Source organism: Aquila chrysaetos, chromosome 8 (assembly GCF_900496995.4).
Source record: "Aquila chrysaetos chrysaetos chromosome 8, bAquChr1.4, whole genome shotgun sequence".
Classification (NCBI taxonomy): Eukaryota; Metazoa; Chordata; class Aves; order Accipitriformes; family Accipitridae; genus Aquila; species Aquila chrysaetos.
Window position 1 is genome coordinate 39,747,937 of NC_044011.1, and position 18,666 is coordinate 39,766,602.

The 18,666-nt window shown below is 54.5% G+C and overlaps 2 protein-coding genes across 4 annotated transcripts in view; one reads left to right on the forward strand and one right to left on the reverse strand.

The window, feature by feature from the left end:
• SIK3 (SIK family kinase 3) overlaps nucleotides 1-8,481 on the reverse strand; it is a 92,235-nt gene extending 83,754 nt beyond the window's left edge. The window contains exon 1 of one of the 2 annotated variants that reach the window (XM_030022371.2): nucleotides 8,310-8,481. The gene's annotated coding sequence lies outside the window, so the exon portion shown is untranslated. The remainder of the gene's footprint in view (nucleotides 1-8,309) is intronic. The other variant, XM_030022372.2, reaches the window with a different exon arrangement.
• On the forward strand, nucleotides 8,309-17,845 carry PAFAH1B2 (platelet activating factor acetylhydrolase 1b catalytic subunit 2). 2 transcript variants are annotated; one of them, XM_030022383.1, is made up of 6 exons: nucleotides 8,309-8,327; nucleotides 10,120-10,207; nucleotides 10,895-10,984; nucleotides 11,807-11,923; nucleotides 12,889-13,011; nucleotides 13,669-17,845. In XM_030022383.1, the coding sequence occupies exons 2-6, from the start codon at nucleotides 10,127-10,129 to the stop codon at nucleotides 13,945-13,947; spliced, it is 690 nt and encodes a 229-aa protein (XP_029878243.1). In that variant the 5' UTR covers nucleotides 8,309-8,327; nucleotides 10,120-10,126; the 3' UTR covers nucleotides 13,948-17,845. The 2 variants fall into 2 exon arrangements, with proteins under 2 accessions (XP_029878243.1, XP_029878241.1); XM_030022381.1 differs by lacking the exon at nucleotides 8,309-8,327 and adding an exon at nucleotides 9,040-9,164.
• Nucleotides 17,846-18,666: the final 821 nt, after the last annotated feature.

Sequence of the window (18,666 nt, forward strand, 5' to 3'; positions counted from 1 at the left end):
AAACTACCTCCAATAGGACTAACAGTATTTTAAAAGTTGTTGGAAGGAGACACAAAACATCCATCTGTTTGCTGAAAGGCAGCAGACGTACGCAGCCTCCAAATCCAGACTTTAATTGAAATACTTTAATCTGCTGCCGCAGCCCCACATTCTCTTTTATTCCCAGTAGCACCGAGGCGTGTGTTCTCCTAATGGAGCTCTGACAGTCGTCCTGTGCCTGGCTCTCTGTCAAACCACTCTAGCCTCCAGCTCCGGGCCCGCAGTCGCATGCTGATACCCTACAGAGACTCCTTTTCTTCTAAACAATCTTCAAAACTCGATAATTAATGTACTGTAACTGCATCAGATACTTTAAGAAGTTGAAGGCAGAGCTTCCAATTGCCAAACCATACATGAAAGTAGCAGACACCAAGGAGATAGTGCACTAAGGTGAAAACACTAAATTGGACTGTCAATAACACAGTCATCTTCTGCATTACACATTACCAAAATTTAGGCCAGTCACTTTGTCCATCTGCAAATCAAGACAACAACTCAATGCACACAGATTGCTTCTGTGAGCATGCCCTATTTAGATGGCCGAGGCAGGATTCAGCTGCCTTGCTTTGGGAAGTCAGGCACGCCAGGCTCCCACTCCAATCACTGGAAAGAAATGGGCAGTTTCGCTCCGCAGCTCAGCTGACCTGTTTTAGGGTGTGCCAAATCGCCCTCCTGACAAGCCTCCTTCTCCCACCGGCCGACCCCAGGTTTTCATATCCACAGCCAGGTGAAACACATCCCACTTCAGCTGCACCTTTCACCGCGCCAGAAGAGCATTTTGTAGGGACATCCGCCTCCCCACTTTATTCTCCCATGGCGCCTGCCCACCAGCTCCTTCATATGGATTCTTGGGAACTCCAACTCCCCGATTCCTGTGCGGAGGTTCTCCCAGCGAAGCATTCCCCTATGACAGCCTTCACAAACTTGCCCACACAACAGCCACTCCGCATGACACCGAGTGTGAATACCTTTACGCAGCTCAGCTATGAGGCACGAAACCAACATTTGTATTTATACCTCTGATTTCTTTTCGAACCTTTAATGACCAAAACACTTTCAGGAAGAGTATCTGCACTCTCACCACCCGCATATGGTAGCCAAGTTATATCAATAATCAAAGCTACCACAGCCACAAACTACAGGCTTAAGCCCGCTTCCCCACAGTGAAGTTCCACACCTCACACGGAGGGAGGCTGGAGTCACTCTGCACGCACCTCTCCTATGCAAGGACCACATCTTTTCCACGGTTCTTCAATGTTATGAGAACTCCATACCCAAACGGCAGCTGCCCAGGCTGGTCATTGTCCCCAACACTGGATGCAGAGGCCACCAGGATAACCAGAAGCAACAACAATGTTTCAGTGTAATCGGGACATGCACTCTGCAAGAATGAAACACTTCAAGGTAACGTCTGGCAAGGTATGCCACCGAACCTCACGGGAAAGCCACAGGCTCCCAGTGAGATCCACCTTGGTGGCAGATGCTTGGGCTGCCCCAGGACCTCCTGCCCATCCTCTTGCTGCTGATGAGCAGAGCAAAGCTCAGCTCGGCTCCCCCCACAGACGCAGGCAAACGCTGTGCTATTTTTGAGCACAACGTGTCAGTTCCACTGGGTGTGGGAGTTTGTTTGTGTGGGTTAGTATGATTCGACTACTTTGAAACTTGGCTGAAGCCGCATAATTCCCTTTTTATGGAACCCCTTTGATGGCCATTTAACAGAGAGGGCGAGGTTTAGCCCTAACTATAGAGGCTTGGGGTCAGAGTTACTAGAAAAAGACACATAATGACTAATAATGAATCAGCCTTCAGCGGTTTCTTCATTTAAGTGTTAATGCAGCATATTAAACCCCTGGACTGGGATCAGCAGAAAGGCCCTGTCTGTAATGAGCGAGTACAATGGCTTAACTAGAGAATTTCCAAATTGCTCTACTTAAACCCGCGCAAGCTCCAAAGGGAGACACTTGAGTCAGTTTAACCCTTGCTCACGTATGACAGCTGAAGGCAGCATCTTGCTTGCGCCGTGCGGATGACAGTGGGACCAAAAGACGACAGCAGGACCAACAGACGACAGCACCCATCACACTCATGAGGGGAAGTCACTATTGACACAAGAATCTCTTCAGGCAGGGAGAACTTCCACTACAAACTGTAACCTCTACTCGGCTGACAACACTGGAGCAATGTCCTAAAGCTTTGCTTTCATGGGGGAAAAAACATACCGTCATTATGCAATCATCTTGACAAGAGCAAGAAGGGGCGAGCTGCTCAGGCTAGCAGATTTCTATAGCAATTGCACAAGGCTGACACATGACCCAGTGAGAGAGCACGTGGGGAAAAAGGAGTTTAGCTGCTGCTTCTCTGTGAAAATACCTAATAGCCAAGGAGCCCAGTCTCCCAGCAACGTACTGCTATTTCCTTATTTCCTTCTAACGCGATTCCTCCTTCAAACACAAATGAGAATACAGGCTTTAGGAACCCTAATTAGGCCTATGCAGCACTCACAAAACCTCTGCAAGGTGTCTACCAAGAAAAGAGAAACCGATCCCTTCTTACATCACAGCCATTCCTCTTCCTGCTCCCGTCAGCAGTGACTACTTTCCCCTACTGGGGCAATTTGTGTAACCTGCCCAAAGATACCATCGCCCTGTTGACTGGCATTTGTTTTGCTCCCACAGCTTCGCCTCGTCTCCTGCTGTAGCAGCCCCAAAGCTCCGGCACAGCAAACACTTGGGAGGAAGGGATACTGGATGGTAGGTGGCCAGGCTGGAGAGGTACAAAAGATGTACCCGACTCACTCCCCAATTAAGCTAATGGCAACACAGATGAGAAGTAGAGAGTAATTATCTTGGCTCTTTTAGACTACTCCCCCTGCCCGAAAAGGCTCAATGCAGGATAGGTGCCATAGGCCCATTCATTCAACCCGCCCCCGCAGGACTGTGGCCCCTGTCAGCTCGCTCTCCTGGCCCCATTTCTACCTGTTTGCATTGTTAAGACTCATCCAGAAGCAGCCTTGTCTCAAATTTAATCGTGCTCTTGCAATAATCTCTTGGTAATCGTAAGTTACTTGCTGCAGCAAGAAAAATGTTGTCGTGAAACATATGTCAGTACTTCAGCCTGCAGTTGATACAGGTAATGCCTCTGTGAGGTTTCAAGAAATATTCCCTCTTATCCCCACCGTGGCAACTATGCTTAGCCAATGTCCATTTCTAGCTTTTAGTCTTCTACTAAATCTCCCCACTGAACGAGAACTAAAATACAGCTCTTCTGCAGCACACAAATGGTGAGAACAGAGGCCATGTGAGCAGCGGTATAATAGATGCCTGAGGAACTAGCGACACATGACCATCAGCCTTTCTTACAGCCCAGAGAAATAAGAAGCAGGACAGGTGAAGTGGCAACAAACACGGAAGAGGAAAACGATTAAAACAAGGTGACCACGCGTGACCCTTGCACGGCTCATCACGAAATGCGCAGCACCAGTATTGAACAACTTCCATTTGACACAAGGACGATGAATCACAGCATACCGGCATGCAGCCTACTTGGAGATTATCGCACTCGGTGTGCTGACTGAAGGAAGCGATCTGTGATCATCCCGTAGCCACACGCCTTGTTGCTGCATGTCAGAGGTAGGGAAGAGCAGGACCAAGCAGCCGCCAAGACTTTTCCACCCGCTGGGCTGAGAGCGCTTCGCATTCGAGGAGAGAGAAATCCAGGCAAGTCGTCACGGCTTCTTGAGCCTCCCGCATTCAGCAACCAAAGCATGCCAAATCGAGCCCAATTCCTTCCAGAGCAGCAAAGCCCAGTTACCAGTAAAGTCTACCAGCTGGAGTTTTATCTTGGTTTTAAGTGCCACAGTGCCCAGCTCGAAGAATTCCAGCGCAAAATTTGTGCTGCTGACGACTCCAACTTGCCTAAAGACAAACCACAGAAACTAAGCCGGTTCTCTCGTGGAAGGAAACATCCTCTCCAAGCAAAAGCAGAGATGCCTCCCATTCTCCAGAAAAGGCTCAGCTCCTTAAAAACCTAGAAAAAAAGTCGGCCTAATTCTAGCCTTTCTCCAATTGTGGTTGTGATGGTAGGAGGAGGGCTACGTTCTGCCAGGAATTAAAGCACCATAGTTTTGGGTTACTATCCAATAAAACAAAGCCAGGTAGCCCCTAGAACAGCACGCCATTACATGCAATTAGTCAGACTGGCTCCTATCTTTGCCTGTTACCTAGCTGTTATGTAAAATACTCAGGACCTCAAAACTAAGCGGACAACCAGCCTGGAAGACGTCAAGACAGCAGGGCAGAAAGATCCCTGGACTTGGGAGGTAGCCATCTTCTTCCAGGACTGTGAATTCTGACCTCCGCTTCACAAGAAAAATGGAGGCAAAAATTAATGCTCATCTCCCAACGCAATGCTCAGTACGTGCAATGCAACACAGAATGAGGGAAGGCTTAATGTTTACAATAACATATTACTTGCAACATCAGAGGGGCAGCTCAACTGTGGCAGGTACGCTCCGCAGTCTGGCTGGGTCTCCCGTCGTGCTCTAGCTAGTGGAAGGGGAGAAGGGCAGAGCGAGCTTTCAGCGTGGCAGAGCAGCCATAGCAGTCCCTCTCCTCCCTCCTCACCCCCAACAGCTCCTGAAGACTGAAATGCAACATGCAAAGAGCACGGGACCACAAGGCATGTGCTCCATGGTGCATTCGCAAAGTCCTCTGTCAACACTCACCGACCATCCCTTATGAAAAAAGGCAGCATTAAAAACAACTCCCATGTCTGAACCAAGCTGCAATTCTAATGAAGTGGATGATTTAGAAATGGCAATTGCGTGGAAAACAATTCATTCGGTAGGTCACTCGGAAGATTTTTAGCACAGTGAAAAGGCAGGGTTTCTTGTGAAAGATGAGACAAAGGAAAGGGGGACAGAAGGCAGGCAACAGAAAGGGAGAGATGCTGCAAGATATCCCTGCAGGTGCCCCGTTAATCCAAGTCAGAGAAGCAGCTCCAGTTCCTGCCCAGCTATCAGAAAGGCGCGCTCTTACAGAGCTCAGTATTCTAACTTTGCATAGCCAGGGACTGAATGTAAATTGCTGGCTTGGTCAACACGTAAATTGTTGACTGTTCCCTTCTATTTCATCAGTTCCAGCAGAGACAAGTATGAATACAGGCCTCCTGCCCTTTAGGATGATTAACATTCCCTTTCGTTAGTGTCCCCAACACTGCTGACCCACATTCAACTTGTGAAATTCAGTTATATGTAAACGGCAATGTTCTGCGTCAGCAATATGTGCCGGACCATTAGAGCCAGGCGCACACAGCACACGCTCTCCTTCTCTCTGTAAATAAACGCAGTCCTCGATTTCAAAACGGCTAGAGAAATCCCAGTCCTTCCACACAAGAACAGGCACCAAACTATTCCCTGCTTTTCTTTTTTAGGGAAAAGGGGACGCAAGCCAGGGACGCTCAAGCTGTTATCTTCCAATGTCGTGTCAAAGTCCACTTGACCTGGTAAATGTCCACAGGAAAGGAAAACAGACTCCAGCGCCCCACCAACAGACCCACTTTAAATGCAGGCACAGCAATGAACACCAGCCTACGTCGTTACGACTTCCACCTTCGTGAAAAGGTCTACACGGACAGGGTACAATATGTTTTCCAGCTTATGCAGACGTTCGCACTGGAATTCCTTTCGAGACGGACGAGCGCGGTTCCCAAGGAGGGGCCGTGACGCGCAAACCAGCTTTTCTCTAAGAGAATGTGACACGGGGTCAAGTTTGTGCAGGGATTTGGTGGCTATATTTGAATGCTGCCCCATTCTTCCGCGCAGCTACTACTGGAAGAGATCACCTCTGGAAGAGGCTGCCAGCACACTCAGCAACTGGACTACGGTTGCGTTTCGCGATCAAAGAATTTGTTCAGATCACCCGATGGGACCACTTTTGCCAAGGCTTTCCTTTCTTTTAAGTCGTTTCCACTAAGTCGAAGTGTTAAAAGTACTACCGTGATGAAAATGAGCTCTCGGTAGCATTAGTTTGCATCCCCGCTGCCATTCAGAAAAGCCTTCCCATACAGGCTCACCCTTTCCAACGCATTTTACGTTGATACCTCCCCTCTAACCTCCTGAGTCCCAGAGCTCGAAGCAAGTAGCTCCTCTCCCCGAGTCAGTAGCCACAGCCCCATCAGTGAAGGAAAAGTACTGAAACAACAGCACCCAGGGTTTGCAGGCAAAAACCGATCCATTTGCTCGCACCCCTCATCACAGGCTGGGATTTGAAAGGAAACCTGACCTCAGAGCTGAGAAAGCTTCCAGGTCAAGTTTCAGCTCCAAGCCATTCCAGCTCAGCCTTCCAGGCACCGAGCAGCACAGCCGAACAGATGGCAGTTGTTCCAGCACAGGTATTTCCCCGGCCTCGGAGAGTGCTCGGACTTCAGAGGGATTGCATTTCCTCCACGCAGCAGCGCAGGAAGACGTGCAAGCGCACCAAACCCGCCACTGTAGTAACTTGCACACGCTCCACCTAGGCTGCATGGTGGAGGCAACTACTAAACCCACCATCCTCTCGGAAAAGAGCTTCCTAAAGCCAACAAACTACCCTCAGCCACCTCACGGCGGTAGAGATGAGCGCCAACTGCTATTTAGCAAAGCAGGAGTTTTATCAAGCTTCGCATCCTCTTCTATCATCCGTCAGCAAGGCGTAAAAGCCAGCCTTGGCCCTGCCAATGTTGAACAGGATTTCCAGACAAAGCATGCCTGCGTTTTGCCATCCTTCAGAGACATCGACTATTCCCATGCAAAAGACGGTCCCTCCGCCTCACTATCTTGCAAACCTCAGAGTTAGCACTGCTCAAAAGAAACCTGGGCTCAATAGGGAGGCTGAAAACAGGAACACAACTTCTAGCTGCAGGAGCGATCTCCACTCAGGAAGATCGGTGTCCTGCATCTGAAGCACCTGAACTTATCGCTCCCGCTTCTATCAGCCAAGTTCGGCTTCCTAATGGGGAAACCAACGGCCAAGCCCTGCATGGAACCACAGCAGCTGAAGTGCAGGTTAAGCTGCAGCATCCAGCGCTTGAAGGCACAGGAACAGACGTCAGCTTATACAAGACAGGCAAATATAACCCGATTCTGAAAAGGACTGTCCAGGAGGCGTTAAGCAACCGACGTTTACATAGCCCCTGACTTTAATTTTACTTAGTTATCTGGGCCAAAAATCTGGAGTTTCAGCAGATGACCGTAACTTTGGATTTCTACTAGTGCTTCAATGCAACACGACTCTCGTAATGTTCAGGAGGACAGCTAAAGCACACGGGCCGAAACCGTGTTCACGGCCTCCATCAGCAGCGCATCCGAGGTGCTACTACGGTGGCTGAGGGCAGGGCAGCCGCACGGGCGAGTGGGGCTTAGCCAGGGCTCGTCCCTGCTCCCCGCTGCCTTCCCATCCCCGCTTTTGTTTCCGTCCCAGTTTTCATCCTGCAACAGTTTCTGGAGAAGACTTCGGTATTATTGCCGCCGGCAGCCTGCGCCGGCATATGCAGCAAGAAAACTCCCCTCAGAGAGGACGGCATAACAGGCAAAATCGCGACTGTGGCAGCGGTCCCTTTCTTCCTCACGGATCTTCCAAGGGCTCAGGGAGCAGGCGAGGCCACTGGCCCGGGAAGGCAGGCCGTACCCGGGGATGCCTGTGCCCTAGAACCGCTCCCCGGGGCAGCCCCTTTCTCGTCTTACTCCTCACGGTCTGCTGCACGGCCCCCGGAGGCTGGGGGAGAATCGGTTGCCGAAAACCCTCCGCCCGCCCGCCGGGGCCGGCGGTGTTGCCCTCTACGTCAGATGGCATCCCCGGGCTCACAAAGCAGCCGGTCGTTCCACCTCCATATTGAGCCGGGCGAGAGCAGACCGACAGAGACAGAGTTCGCGGCGGGCCCCGCCGGTGAGAAACGGGGGCTCCGGGAGGCGGTGGGGGGGACACGACGGGCCGGCGGCCAGTCCCGCTCACCGCCCCGCCGCCCCGCCGGTGGTGACCGCGGCGAAGGCCGCGCTGACAGCTGCCCCGGCTCTGCCCCCGCCCGCCAGACCGGCGCTGACGCCACAAACGCCGTTTTCCGCGGCTGCTCAGCCGCCCCGGCGGGGCGGGCAGCGCTCTCCTCCGTCCCGGCGGCCCCACACCGAGCCGCGGGGCCGGGGGCCCGGCCGGGGAGAGCCGCTGCCCCGGCGGCGGGACGGGAAGGGGAAAGGGAAGGCGGGAAGAGGCCGGCCCGCGGCCCGGCGGGCCCCTCACCTTGGCCCGGGTCACCAGGTGGGTGGCCAGCTTGACGACGGCGAAGTTGCCCTTGCCGATGGTCCGCTCGATCTCGTAGTAGCCGATGCGGGCGGGGCCGGGGGGCCGCGGGGGCGGCGGGGCCGGGGGCAGCCGCGGGGCCGGAGGGGGCCCCCCCGCTCCGCTCGCCGCCGCCGCCGCTGCAGCCGCCGCCGCCATCTTGTTGCGAGGAGCAAACCCCCCCCCCCCCTCGGGGCTGCGGCACCGCGTGAGCTCATCCGCGGGGGGGGGGGCGGGGGGAGGGAGGAGGGCGGGCGGCTGCCATGGCAACCCCGGGGGAGGGGGCGGGGCCGTGACGCCAGCGCCGCCCTGACGCGCCCGCGCGTCACCGCCCGCCGGCGGCTCCTCATTGGCGGCGGGGCGGGGCCGGGGCGGGGCCGGGCAGGGCGCCCCCGCGTGGAGGGCGGGAGGCGCCGGTAACACCGGGGACCGATAGAGCCCCTCCTCTCCCCTCCCCTCCGCCCCCCGCCCCGAGGTTGGCGGGGGACGGCACGGCCCCAAAGACCACGCCTCGCCTCGCCTTGCGACGGGGGAATGACGGCCGCGGACGTCACGGCCGGGAGGATGACGTCACGGCGAGGCCGCCGCGGCCAGGCGCCGCCTAGGGGCCAGGCCGGCAGGAGCGCCTGGGCGGAACTTCCGGCTGCGCGGCCGGAAGCGGAGCGGGCCGGAGGGGGATGGGCGAACGGCGGTTGGCGGGCTGTCAGCGGCGGAAGCGGAAGCGGCGGCGGCGCAGGCGCGGTGGCAGCCGGGGCCGAGGGGAGGGAGGCGCCCGCCCGAGAGCGCCATGGAGTCGCGGGGGGAGCCGCAGCCGCCGTGAGTGCCCGGGGCGAAGAGGGGGGGCCGGGACCGGGACCGGGACCGGGCAAGGGCAAGGGCAAGGGCAAGGGCAGCGGCCCAGCCGCGCCGGGGGCGGAGCGGGGAGGCCTGGGCCGCGCCCCGCGGTGGGGTTGGAGCAGGGCTGCGGGGCTGGGCTGGGCCGGCGGCTGAGGGGGGGCGGGAGGAGGGAGCCGGGTCGCCTCCCCCAGCGGGGAGAGACCGCCCGAAGCGGCGGGGAGGAGGAGGAGCCCCCTCCGGCAGAGCGGGGGCGGCGGTGGCGGGAAGCTGTCCTTATAAACTCGGCCCCGCCATGATTGGCACCTGGGCGCGGGCGCTGCCTCCCAACCTGCGGCTCCCGCCGAGGAGGAGCTGGGCCCCGGCCTCCCTCCCCCCTCCGCCCCTCCCTGTTCAGCCCGGGGCCGCCGCTCCTGGCCGGCACGGACCGGCTTCGGGAGGAAGGGCCGGATCTGGGGCTTGCCCGGGGCCGTAGCCGGAGGCATCCCCGTTCGCTTCCTGGTGTAGATCCTTCGGGATCGAGGCCGGCGTGATGCGCTCTTCCCCGGAGCCAGCTAATCCTGCTGAACCGCGGAGCTCAGTGGCCATAAGCTGGGAATCTCGATACTAAGAGGGGCTAATCCTCCGGCCATGAGCCGTTAGGATCACGCCGGCAAAGCTCTGCGTAGCAGAGGTGCGCTTCTGCAGGGCGTCCTTGGAAATGAGCTTTTTCCGTGGGTTTTTACGGTATGTTGTGCTCACCTGCCTCCACTGCCTAGTCGGTAGAAGGCTGTGGAGCGGGTCTGGCGTGGAGGAAAATGCGTTCCGTCATCGGCCAGAAGTCACCGCACGTAGGAGCGGGCGTCAGTTGTCCGTGGGGAATGCCGGGAAGTGCAGCGGTTCCCAGCCAGCCAGCTAGGCTGCTGCAAGGAGCTCATCTGACGCGTTCTCTCCGCAGGAACAGAATGAGCCAGGGGGACGCCAACCCGGCAGCAGTGCCACATGCCGCCGAAGATATTCAGGGAGATGACAGGTGGATGTCACAGGTAAGGCTTCTTGGCTGGGGGGGGGGGTCTGATGGGCAAGTGCTGACCCTGAGGGGGCGGCAGCCCTGCCGGCTGGCTGCCAGTACATGTCTGTCTTGTAATGATGAATCAAGGTGAAAAGCAGCCTCGTTGCATGACCTGAAAAGCTGCCCTGCAAAACTGTTTCAGAAAATATCCCCGTCAGCCCCTTAGCAGGCAGAAATCACCAACCCCTTTGTCAAACAGAGCGCGGAGCAGCACTTTCCAGCGTGTCGCTGTGCCAGGGAGTGGTGAAGCTAAAACTAGCAGTGGCTAAGTGCCTGGCGTGCCCGTCCCTTGCTGCAACACTTTCTCCTAGGCTGGGAGAAATAGCCAGAGGACACTCGCTGCAGCGACTAACTAAGTTCATTTCTCTCTTTGGTAGTCGCTGAATCTAACGGGCGTCTGACAGGCTCATGGCTGACGTGTGTGTAGTGCGTAGAGTAGATGCGATGCTGGTCCTACTGGAACCGAGGCTGTTGTGGGGGTTGGGGTAGTTGGGAGGAGCATCCAGGGGTTGACGGCTTAACGCAGAGAAGGGTGTTGGAAGGAACAGCACGGTTCGGCAGCAGGGGAAACCGGCCGGGCAACCGTCTCTTTCCATCCTGCAGCAGCCATGCCAACAAGGAACTGTCAGGTGGAGCTTACCTTACTGCTTTCTTTAACCAGCACAATAGGTTTGTCTTGGACTGCAAAGACAAGGAGCCCGATGTGCTCTTCGTGGGTGACTCCATGGTGCAGTTACTACAGCAGTATGAGGTAAAGTTAAAGAAAGGAGGATGGTGGGGTTATAGGAATTAGATTGGTTCTCTCCCAAATCGGGTAACTGATAGTGACATGTAACACCGACAATTTCTGCTGTTCCAATTTTTCTGCCATCCTTTCCGGTTTATTCTGCCCTGCTTCCTTAACTTCCCAGTGCTTGTACAAAGCCTTGCCAAGCCACACACAGTCTTTCTCTGCAGTCTTTCTCTGAAGCCGTTACTGACCGCCTCCTGATTTCCAAACCCCCTTCAACATCTCTGTGGGTGTACCTTGCGTGGGCAGAACACGTTTAACCCCTTAGCACCTGGGGTGCTACAGGCATCAGCACTCTGGCTTTTCTCTAAAACTCCATTGGGGCAAAGCAGCGTTCTGCTGCTCTGCCGCGGTGGTGACAGAGCAGCTTTATTATGCAAAAGCTGCTTCCATTTTTTCTAGTTTTGTTCCCTGTTGATGAAAAGGATTCCTTCAGGTCATAGACACTTTCTTCAGCTGCCCTGTACTTTGGGAATCTGGGGACACGGTGCTCTGCAACAGATCCAGCACCCTCTGTCTCTGAGGAGTTGGGCAAATAGCTGCTCGAGGGAACTTCCCCTTCCTTTGTGCCGGGACTGAGTGCTTGAACATCAGTAGCTCCATCTCTTCAGGACCTCCGAGTAAAGCCCAGTCCTGTGTTTAAATGCCCTTTATGGAAGGGAGTTTTCGGAGGAAGTCTCCTGGCTACTTTTAGCGTCCTTGAAGACATTGGTTGTCTGTGTAGTATCTTTCATTCACCACCAGGATGCTGCTCTGAAATAGCAAATTGATTTCTGATTGCAGATATGGCGAGAGCTCTTCTCACCACTTCATGCACTGAATTTTGGGATTGGCGGAGACACCACGGGACATGTTCTATGGAGACTGAAGAACGGTGAACTGGAGAACATTAAACCGAAGGTATAAGCAGAAAACCAAATCTGGCAGCCCTGCGTTGACTTAGAGGAGACTTCAGCGCTCAAGCGCTGCAGAACTGAGTGAGCCGTTACTGTTAGCAGAGCTTTTTGTTTGAGCAGCCGTTGGTTGAGTGTGCGTCAGGTGTAGAAATGCATGTGGCCGACCCAGAATTGTTTGGGAACAGAGCTGCACGTCTCCTAGATGGGCTTTACACTGCTGAATGTGCAAATCAGAGGACGTCATCAGTAAACAGAGATGACCTCCCAGTCCTAGCAAAAACGTCGATCCGGCCTACGATTTACCGTAGCTAGGTGTAGTTTGGAGTTGCAGTCTGTCCCTCAGGCCCAAGGTGTGTTCTCAGCCTCTAGAAGAGGATGGGGAAGTATTTGATAAGCGGTAGCAAAGGTTTTCAGGATGTGTGGTGAAGAGCAGTTTCCCAGCCTGCACCTACAGTTGCAGCCCAATTGCGAGTGGCTGTACTGACAGCAGCGAACAGTGCACCAAGTTGCTGTTACGCCACACGTACCCCAGGGAGGGAGGCAGCGGAGCTCGTACTCGGGCTTACAATCTTTTCAAGCAAAAAGTGGAGCTGTACCATTTTCCCTGCCCCGAAGGAGCTTACTCTATACTGTATAACTCTATGTTACCCTCTTTTTGACCAGCATAGGCTCCTGCAGGAACATTGGCCAAGATGGGGTGGGCTCAGGCGTCTCTTAGGCTGTCCAGAAAAGCTTCCGTAGTGGCAGTTCTTCATCTGTCCTGAGGGCCAAAGCAGAAGCTCATAAGGCACTCTGCAGAAATCAGCACAACTGACAGCTGAAGACCTCTTGCAGTCTTGAGTTTAGCCTTAAGCCTGACTCTTCACTTAGCTTGCTGGTCGCAGGTGATGTGTACAGAGGGTTTTCAGGGTCAGCAAGCCTATTACAACTTGTTGTGACAAAGTTGCCAACATTTTTTTCTCCTTGTAGGTCATTGTTGTTTGGGTTGGAACAAATAATCATGAAAACACAGCAGAAGAAGTAGCAGGTGGCATCGAGGCGATTGTGCGCCTGATAAACAGCCAGCAGCCACAGGCCAAAGTTATTGTACTGGTACGTTTCTTGGAGCACTGGGAAAACCAACCGGTCGGAGGAAGCCCCGTGTTCTCTGTACCGTGCCTCTGCGCTACTGGGAGTTACTGATCGTTAGCGGGGAGGGCAGGTGCTTTATCTAGCTTCTGCTTTCTGCGTGCCTCCCCTTGTTCACCTGGCTTTGTAGAAGTCATCCTTTCGGCCCCTCCAGAGGCAGCTGTGATCGTTCCCATTAGTGGCATTGCTGTCCCACTTAGAAATGGCGTGGAAGAAGTCCTGTGAGGGGAACATAGGTGCCCGGATCAGAGCCAGCACTGGAAATCCTAGTTGGTTTCTTGCCTCGGCAGCTTAGCTGGTGCCGCTCTTGTTGAGAAGCTGGGTAATGGCATTCAGTACAGCACTGAAAGTGCACAGAAAGAGCACAAAGTGATACATTTTTAAAAAAAAAAAAAAAAAAGACAAAAGAAAGCGGGTGCCTTGCCAGCTGTGCTTACAGCTCATCTGGCGCCTTCAGTTGCATTTCAGATTAGGTCTGAACAGACAAAATCTGATTCAAGGGATGAGCTCCCCTTGACAGACATCTAAGTCTTGAAAGGTCGCCTGATTGGAAGGGAAGGCAGGCATTGTTAGGCCGTTGCAGTCATATGAAGCTCTTTTTTTACCTCCTCCTTGTGCCAGGGCCTGCTACCTCGTGGAGAGAAGCCAAACCCGCTGCGGCAGAAGAATGCCAAGGTGAACCATCTGCTAAAAGCCTCGCTCCCCAAACTGCCCAATGTCCAGCTTCTGGACGTGGACGTCGGCTTCGTGCACTCGGACGGCACCATCTCGTACCACGACATGTTTGATTTCCTGCACCTGACGGGAGGGGGCTATGCAAAGATCTGCAAACCCCTCCATGAACTGATCATGCAGCTGCTGGAGGAGACCCCCGAGGAGAAACGAGCTGCCCTGGCCTGAGTAGCTGATGTCAGCGTTAACAGCATCATCCAGCCCATCAGATCAGTTCTGTCACTGGCACTACAGAATCCTTCTTTCTTAAAGCACTTTCCATTGTAGAATGTTACCGGATGTTCATACCTAGTGTTTTGAGGGGGAAGGCTAATGTTTAACTGGTCTTGTACATATGAGGGCCGGCTTGGTTGGTTTTATTGCAGGAGGAAATTAGCTGAAGAAGAGTTTTACTTTTAAATCATTCCTCATTTAAACTGAGAACAGGACTGTCACTCTGTGCCCCTCTCATGTCTTGTTGCTCTGTGGTTGTCCTAGAACCCTTGTAGCCTGTCTCTGACAGCCCGCGCACACCCCCTGCCTCACTGGTCCTGGCTGTAGGGATTGTGCTCTGTGTATTAGCCTGTGAACAAGAATCACATTCCACTTGCAAAAGCCAGAACAGATGCATTTTTCCAAACTCGGTCCCACCATTGAAAGTTTTGGGGATTGTTTCTTTTTTTGGGGGGGGGGGGGGGGGGGGGGTAAGTGACACGTGTTGCTTTCTCACTCCTTTCTGAAGCAGCATGAAACTGGAATTCAGAAATGTAAAGAAACAAACAGTTAACCGAACTGCTGTACCACTCCCAGGTGCTGGTTCTTGTGCTTCTTTCACCATGCCTGATAGCCGGGGCACCTTTCCTCCTCCCACATAGCTTTCCCCGGGGGCAGTCTCGTTCTGGTGCTGCTGGCTGTCCTGTTCTCTGCTCCTGTCTGCGTGTCGTGTTGCTGGCTTTTAACAGTTGCTTGGTTTAGGATTTTAATTGCCCAGTAAACGCTACGCAAGGCGGTCACTTCCTTGCTAGTCTAGAACCAACGTTTCATTCCTCTGAGATGCCTGTGCCACAGGGCTCTTTGCGGTGCCGTTCATTGTTCTTGGTTGTTTTGTTTTTTTTTTTTTTTAAGTATGACTGTTACCTCCTTTTTTGTCTAAAGGAAGCCCATATGAATAGCCCCTGTCTGCAAGGCCTAAATCAGTCTGAAGCTTTACAGATTCCAAGGTGTATATTTCTTTATCGCTTCTGTTTTACGTGTATAAACATTTTATTCGAGCAACTATGGCCTCTTAGAGTAAAACGTGAAGTCAAGGCATAGCTTTTCCTGCCCCAGATGCTGCTCCTCGCCTCTAGCCAAGGGAGCTGGAGGGGCAGGTGCCCTCCTACCGGGGCTGCGACTAGGAGGGGGTTTGGTTTGGTTTTTTTTGTTACAAGGGCCGGTTGTAGTCTACTAACCATGGTAGGAAAACAGCCTTTCATTTAGAAGGGAAAGGTTGTCTTGTTCAGAAAGAAACTGGTTTGGACCCAAAAGGCAGAGCCCTAGTTGAATAGATAACTCTACTTGCAAAGAAAACACTTCTAAAGAAAGTCTGTTTCTCCTCGGCTTACCTGCCGGAGTCGGAGCGCGGCAGTGCTGTGCAGACCTCGCTGTGGTTCGCGCCCTGGTAGCTGGCCGAGAGCTGCCAGCGCAGCTCTCTGCCCTACTTCTCACCTAAGTGGGCTCTGCGGTCAGGCACGCTCATCCTGGCCGGTAAACCAGAGAGGAACAGATAGCTTCTTAGCGGGCACTTCATACCATGTTCCGAACCAGGGGTGTTTAGGTGTCTGGGCTGCTTGCTGTGCCCTGCTGCAACAAAGTACGTAGGTACTGTATATATAGTCTGTCTGCCCTTTTTTATAATGAAGGGTGCTGGTGTTGAATGCAGTCTATAACCTAGCATTAAGGAATACTTTACTGTCCCCGCTACGTTCCCCTCTTCCTGTAGACTTGATCGTAGCAGGATTTCTGCCTGGATTGCATGCATAGTGTGTGTTTTGTTTCCAGTATATGTGATCTACACACAGATGAAGGAAAGATGAACCGTTCCGCTTGCCAGGATCAGAAGTAGGAAGTTTCGGAGTGCTGCGGTAGAGGAGGGAGTATGGTCCTGCCCCCACGAACCTGACTAGGGATGCACTGCTTCCTGAGGCTTGCTCTGGAGCTCTGCTGCCTTGCAGGACGGGCTTTAAGGGAGGGTTGCTCGTGCTGCTGATAAGATGCTGGCTGGAGAAGCTGGGGCAAGGGAGAGTGGGAAAATCAAGTGTTACAAATACGCTGCAGTGGAGGATTCCTGGGGAAAGGGCTTCTCCCACCCCCTAGGCACCCCTTAGGGAGATGGGATAGAACACGTTCCGCTCCCTCTGAGCTTTTCGGGTTTCTAGGCTTGTGCAAAAAGGCAGCATGCTAGTTTAATCTACGCATCATCCCTGCTTCCCTCCCTGCTGTCGCTGCGTTTGGCTCGAGAGATGCTAACCAGGAATGTGCTCTCCAGAAAAAAGCTCTGCCTTCTCAACTCAGCGGCTGAGGCTGTGCTTAGCTGTGAGTCAGCCCCTCTTGGCGGGGTGCTGAGCCTTCGGCAGCGTGACTAGGGCCAGCTCTGCTTAGGCTTGGCTTGCTGAGGTGCTGTGCTCTATGCTTGGTTCAGTGCTCATGGCCCTCCTTCTCTGCCCCCCTAACCCCCTCGGGGACTGCTGGCACTGCGTAACGAAAGCAAGGACGGCTTCCCCTCCACTCAGACTTTGCTCTGCTCGTCGCTGCCTAGTAAGAAGCTGCCCCACTCACAGCTGCGAGGTTTTGGGGTTCTCCCTCCTTGCTGATTTCATACTAAAAACCAAGTGCCTCGTCGCAGGAGGCGTAGAAACGCTTCAGTTCCGGCTCTGGGTGACCGATGTCCCCTGGGGTTGGGGCTGGGCTCCCCCCGGCTGGCCAGCGGGAACCCTGTCGTTGTTAAGGGTTGGCTGGAAAGGAGCCGGCCCTGTGGGGCTTCTCCCACTGTCAACAACCCGGCCGCATTTGACAGCTCTGTGCTGGAGCCGGCCATCTTCTCTGTGTGAGCGTTGCCAGTTGCAGGTTTATCACAGCAGAGAGAAAAAACAAAAGATGGGAAAGGACAGAAAGAGTCTTTGGTGACTTGCTGGGGGAACGGGAGGACGACCGCAGGATGGAACCTGCGAGGAGGAAAGCCCGTACCGTGCGTGAAAGGAGGTCGTGCCCTCCCTCTGCGCCGCCTGCCCGCAGGTACTGCCCTCTCACTGCTCACCGCCCCGAACCTTCCTTCCCCGGGACAAAAAAAATTGTCATTCTGCTTTGGCAAAAATGCATCGGCTGGTAGAGCTCACTCTGTTAGTGCATATTTCGATATAAATGTCAATGTTTCACCCCACCGTGTTGCAGCGTGTGTGCGTGTGTGTGCCTAGGCGCCCGCGTCTCGCCTTTCTTCCCTCTCTGTGTCGGTGACTCGTTCTGTTTGGTGTCTGTGGGGGCTGGGGAGGTGCTGCCCCGAACTGAGCTGCCAAACCATCCTCCCCCTGGCTGCACTCACAGGGTTCCCTCCCTGGGGGGCTTGGGAGTCATGCTCTGCTGGCTCCTCGCTTACTCTGTTCTTTTCCCCGCTCGGCTGGGGGGCTTTTCTTTGTTTGTTTTTCCTCTCCTTGCACTGTGCAGAGCTCAGGTCCCGTACCCAAAGCTGTAAGCAAGGTTCTGTGGGTGAAGGTAACTGGTATTTTGGCCCTTGATGGGACATCGGCTTGTCTTTGATGACGCAGCGATTTCTCTTTAATAGCCCTGACATGAGCAGGGAATGCACATCGCCACGCAATCCGGCTTACAGTCATCCCAGCAGAAGCTTGACTCAAGTTTGAGCAGCAGCTTAGGAGTCGGTTGGAGTTCTGCTTCCAGCTCCTGCATGGGTGTCCGTCTGTCCCCGAGCAAGTCGTTCCATCCGCTATCAGCGTCACCACCCATAACCTGGAAACAACACGCAGACTGTCCGAAAAGTGCTTTGGGATCCTCGCCAAGAGGACCTATAGAAATAAAGTGCACAATAGCAGCAGTGCTCGTCTCTTTACATTTGTCCCACAGAGAGCAGAGGGAAACTGGTGGCAGGGTGTTGGCTGTCACTTTGAGCCTAGAAAATGGCTTTCTGCAGCATTACGTGGGGCTGAGCTGTTTCGGCAGAGCAGTTAAAACCCAGAAACCCCATCACAGGCACGTAAAGCGTGACACGTGCAGCCACGGAGCCTGTCAAGAGGGGGACCTATATGTGGGAAGCTCATCAGCAGCTGGGATGGGGGGTCTTTGCAGAAGATGTGCGATAAAACACAGCGTGGCATCGCTCCCACTTCCGCAGTGGAAAAACTTCAAATTACCTCAAATTACTGCAACCCCTGGTGATGGAGGGTGCCGCAAAGGCCAGGGGAGGCTGCGGGACCCCCTGCACAGAAAGCCAGAGGGGAGGGCGGGAAGGGGAGAGGCACCCGGGCGGTTGTGGTGCCTCGCCTGGCAATGAATTTTGCCATGCCCCCACGCTTGAGGACATTGGTGGCCAGCCGGCTGGGTGAGTGGCTGGAGCGGGCGGCCAGAGAGCTGCCCGGCATCACCGGTGCAGGACCCCGGCCAGGGAGGAGTCCTTGAGCCGGGGCTGGTTATGGCTCCTGCGTTGCGTGCCCTGCCATTACTGCGGCAGCTCGTCCATCCGGACCAGGTGGCTGCAGCGAGCCATCCGAGCCCACTGCTGGGAGCCGGGGGGTCGGCAGCATCCCTGCGGCGCCCGTCGGTGCTGGGGCCAGCTCGGGTCGCCGGCGGGGGCAGTTGGCGGCCGGTAGTTGCTGCCACGTGCCGGAGAACAAGAACGCTGTGAACGAGGCCGCCGGC

What these genes read in the sequence shown, in the direction of transcription:
- PAFAH1B2 (XM_030022381.1), top strand. Translation starts at nt 9,136, where the DNA reads ATGGAGTCGCGGGGGGAGCCGCAGCCGCC. An exon ending in ATGACAGGTGGATGTCACAG is followed by an intron (nt 10,208 to 10,894) that starts GTAAGGCTTCTT and finishes TTCTTTAACCAG; the next exon opens with CACAATAGGTTTGTCTTGGA. An exon ending in AGTTACTACAGCAGTATGAG is followed by an intron (nt 10,985 to 11,806) that starts GTAAAGTTAAAG and finishes TTCTGATTGCAG; the next exon opens with ATATGGCGAGAGCTCTTCTC.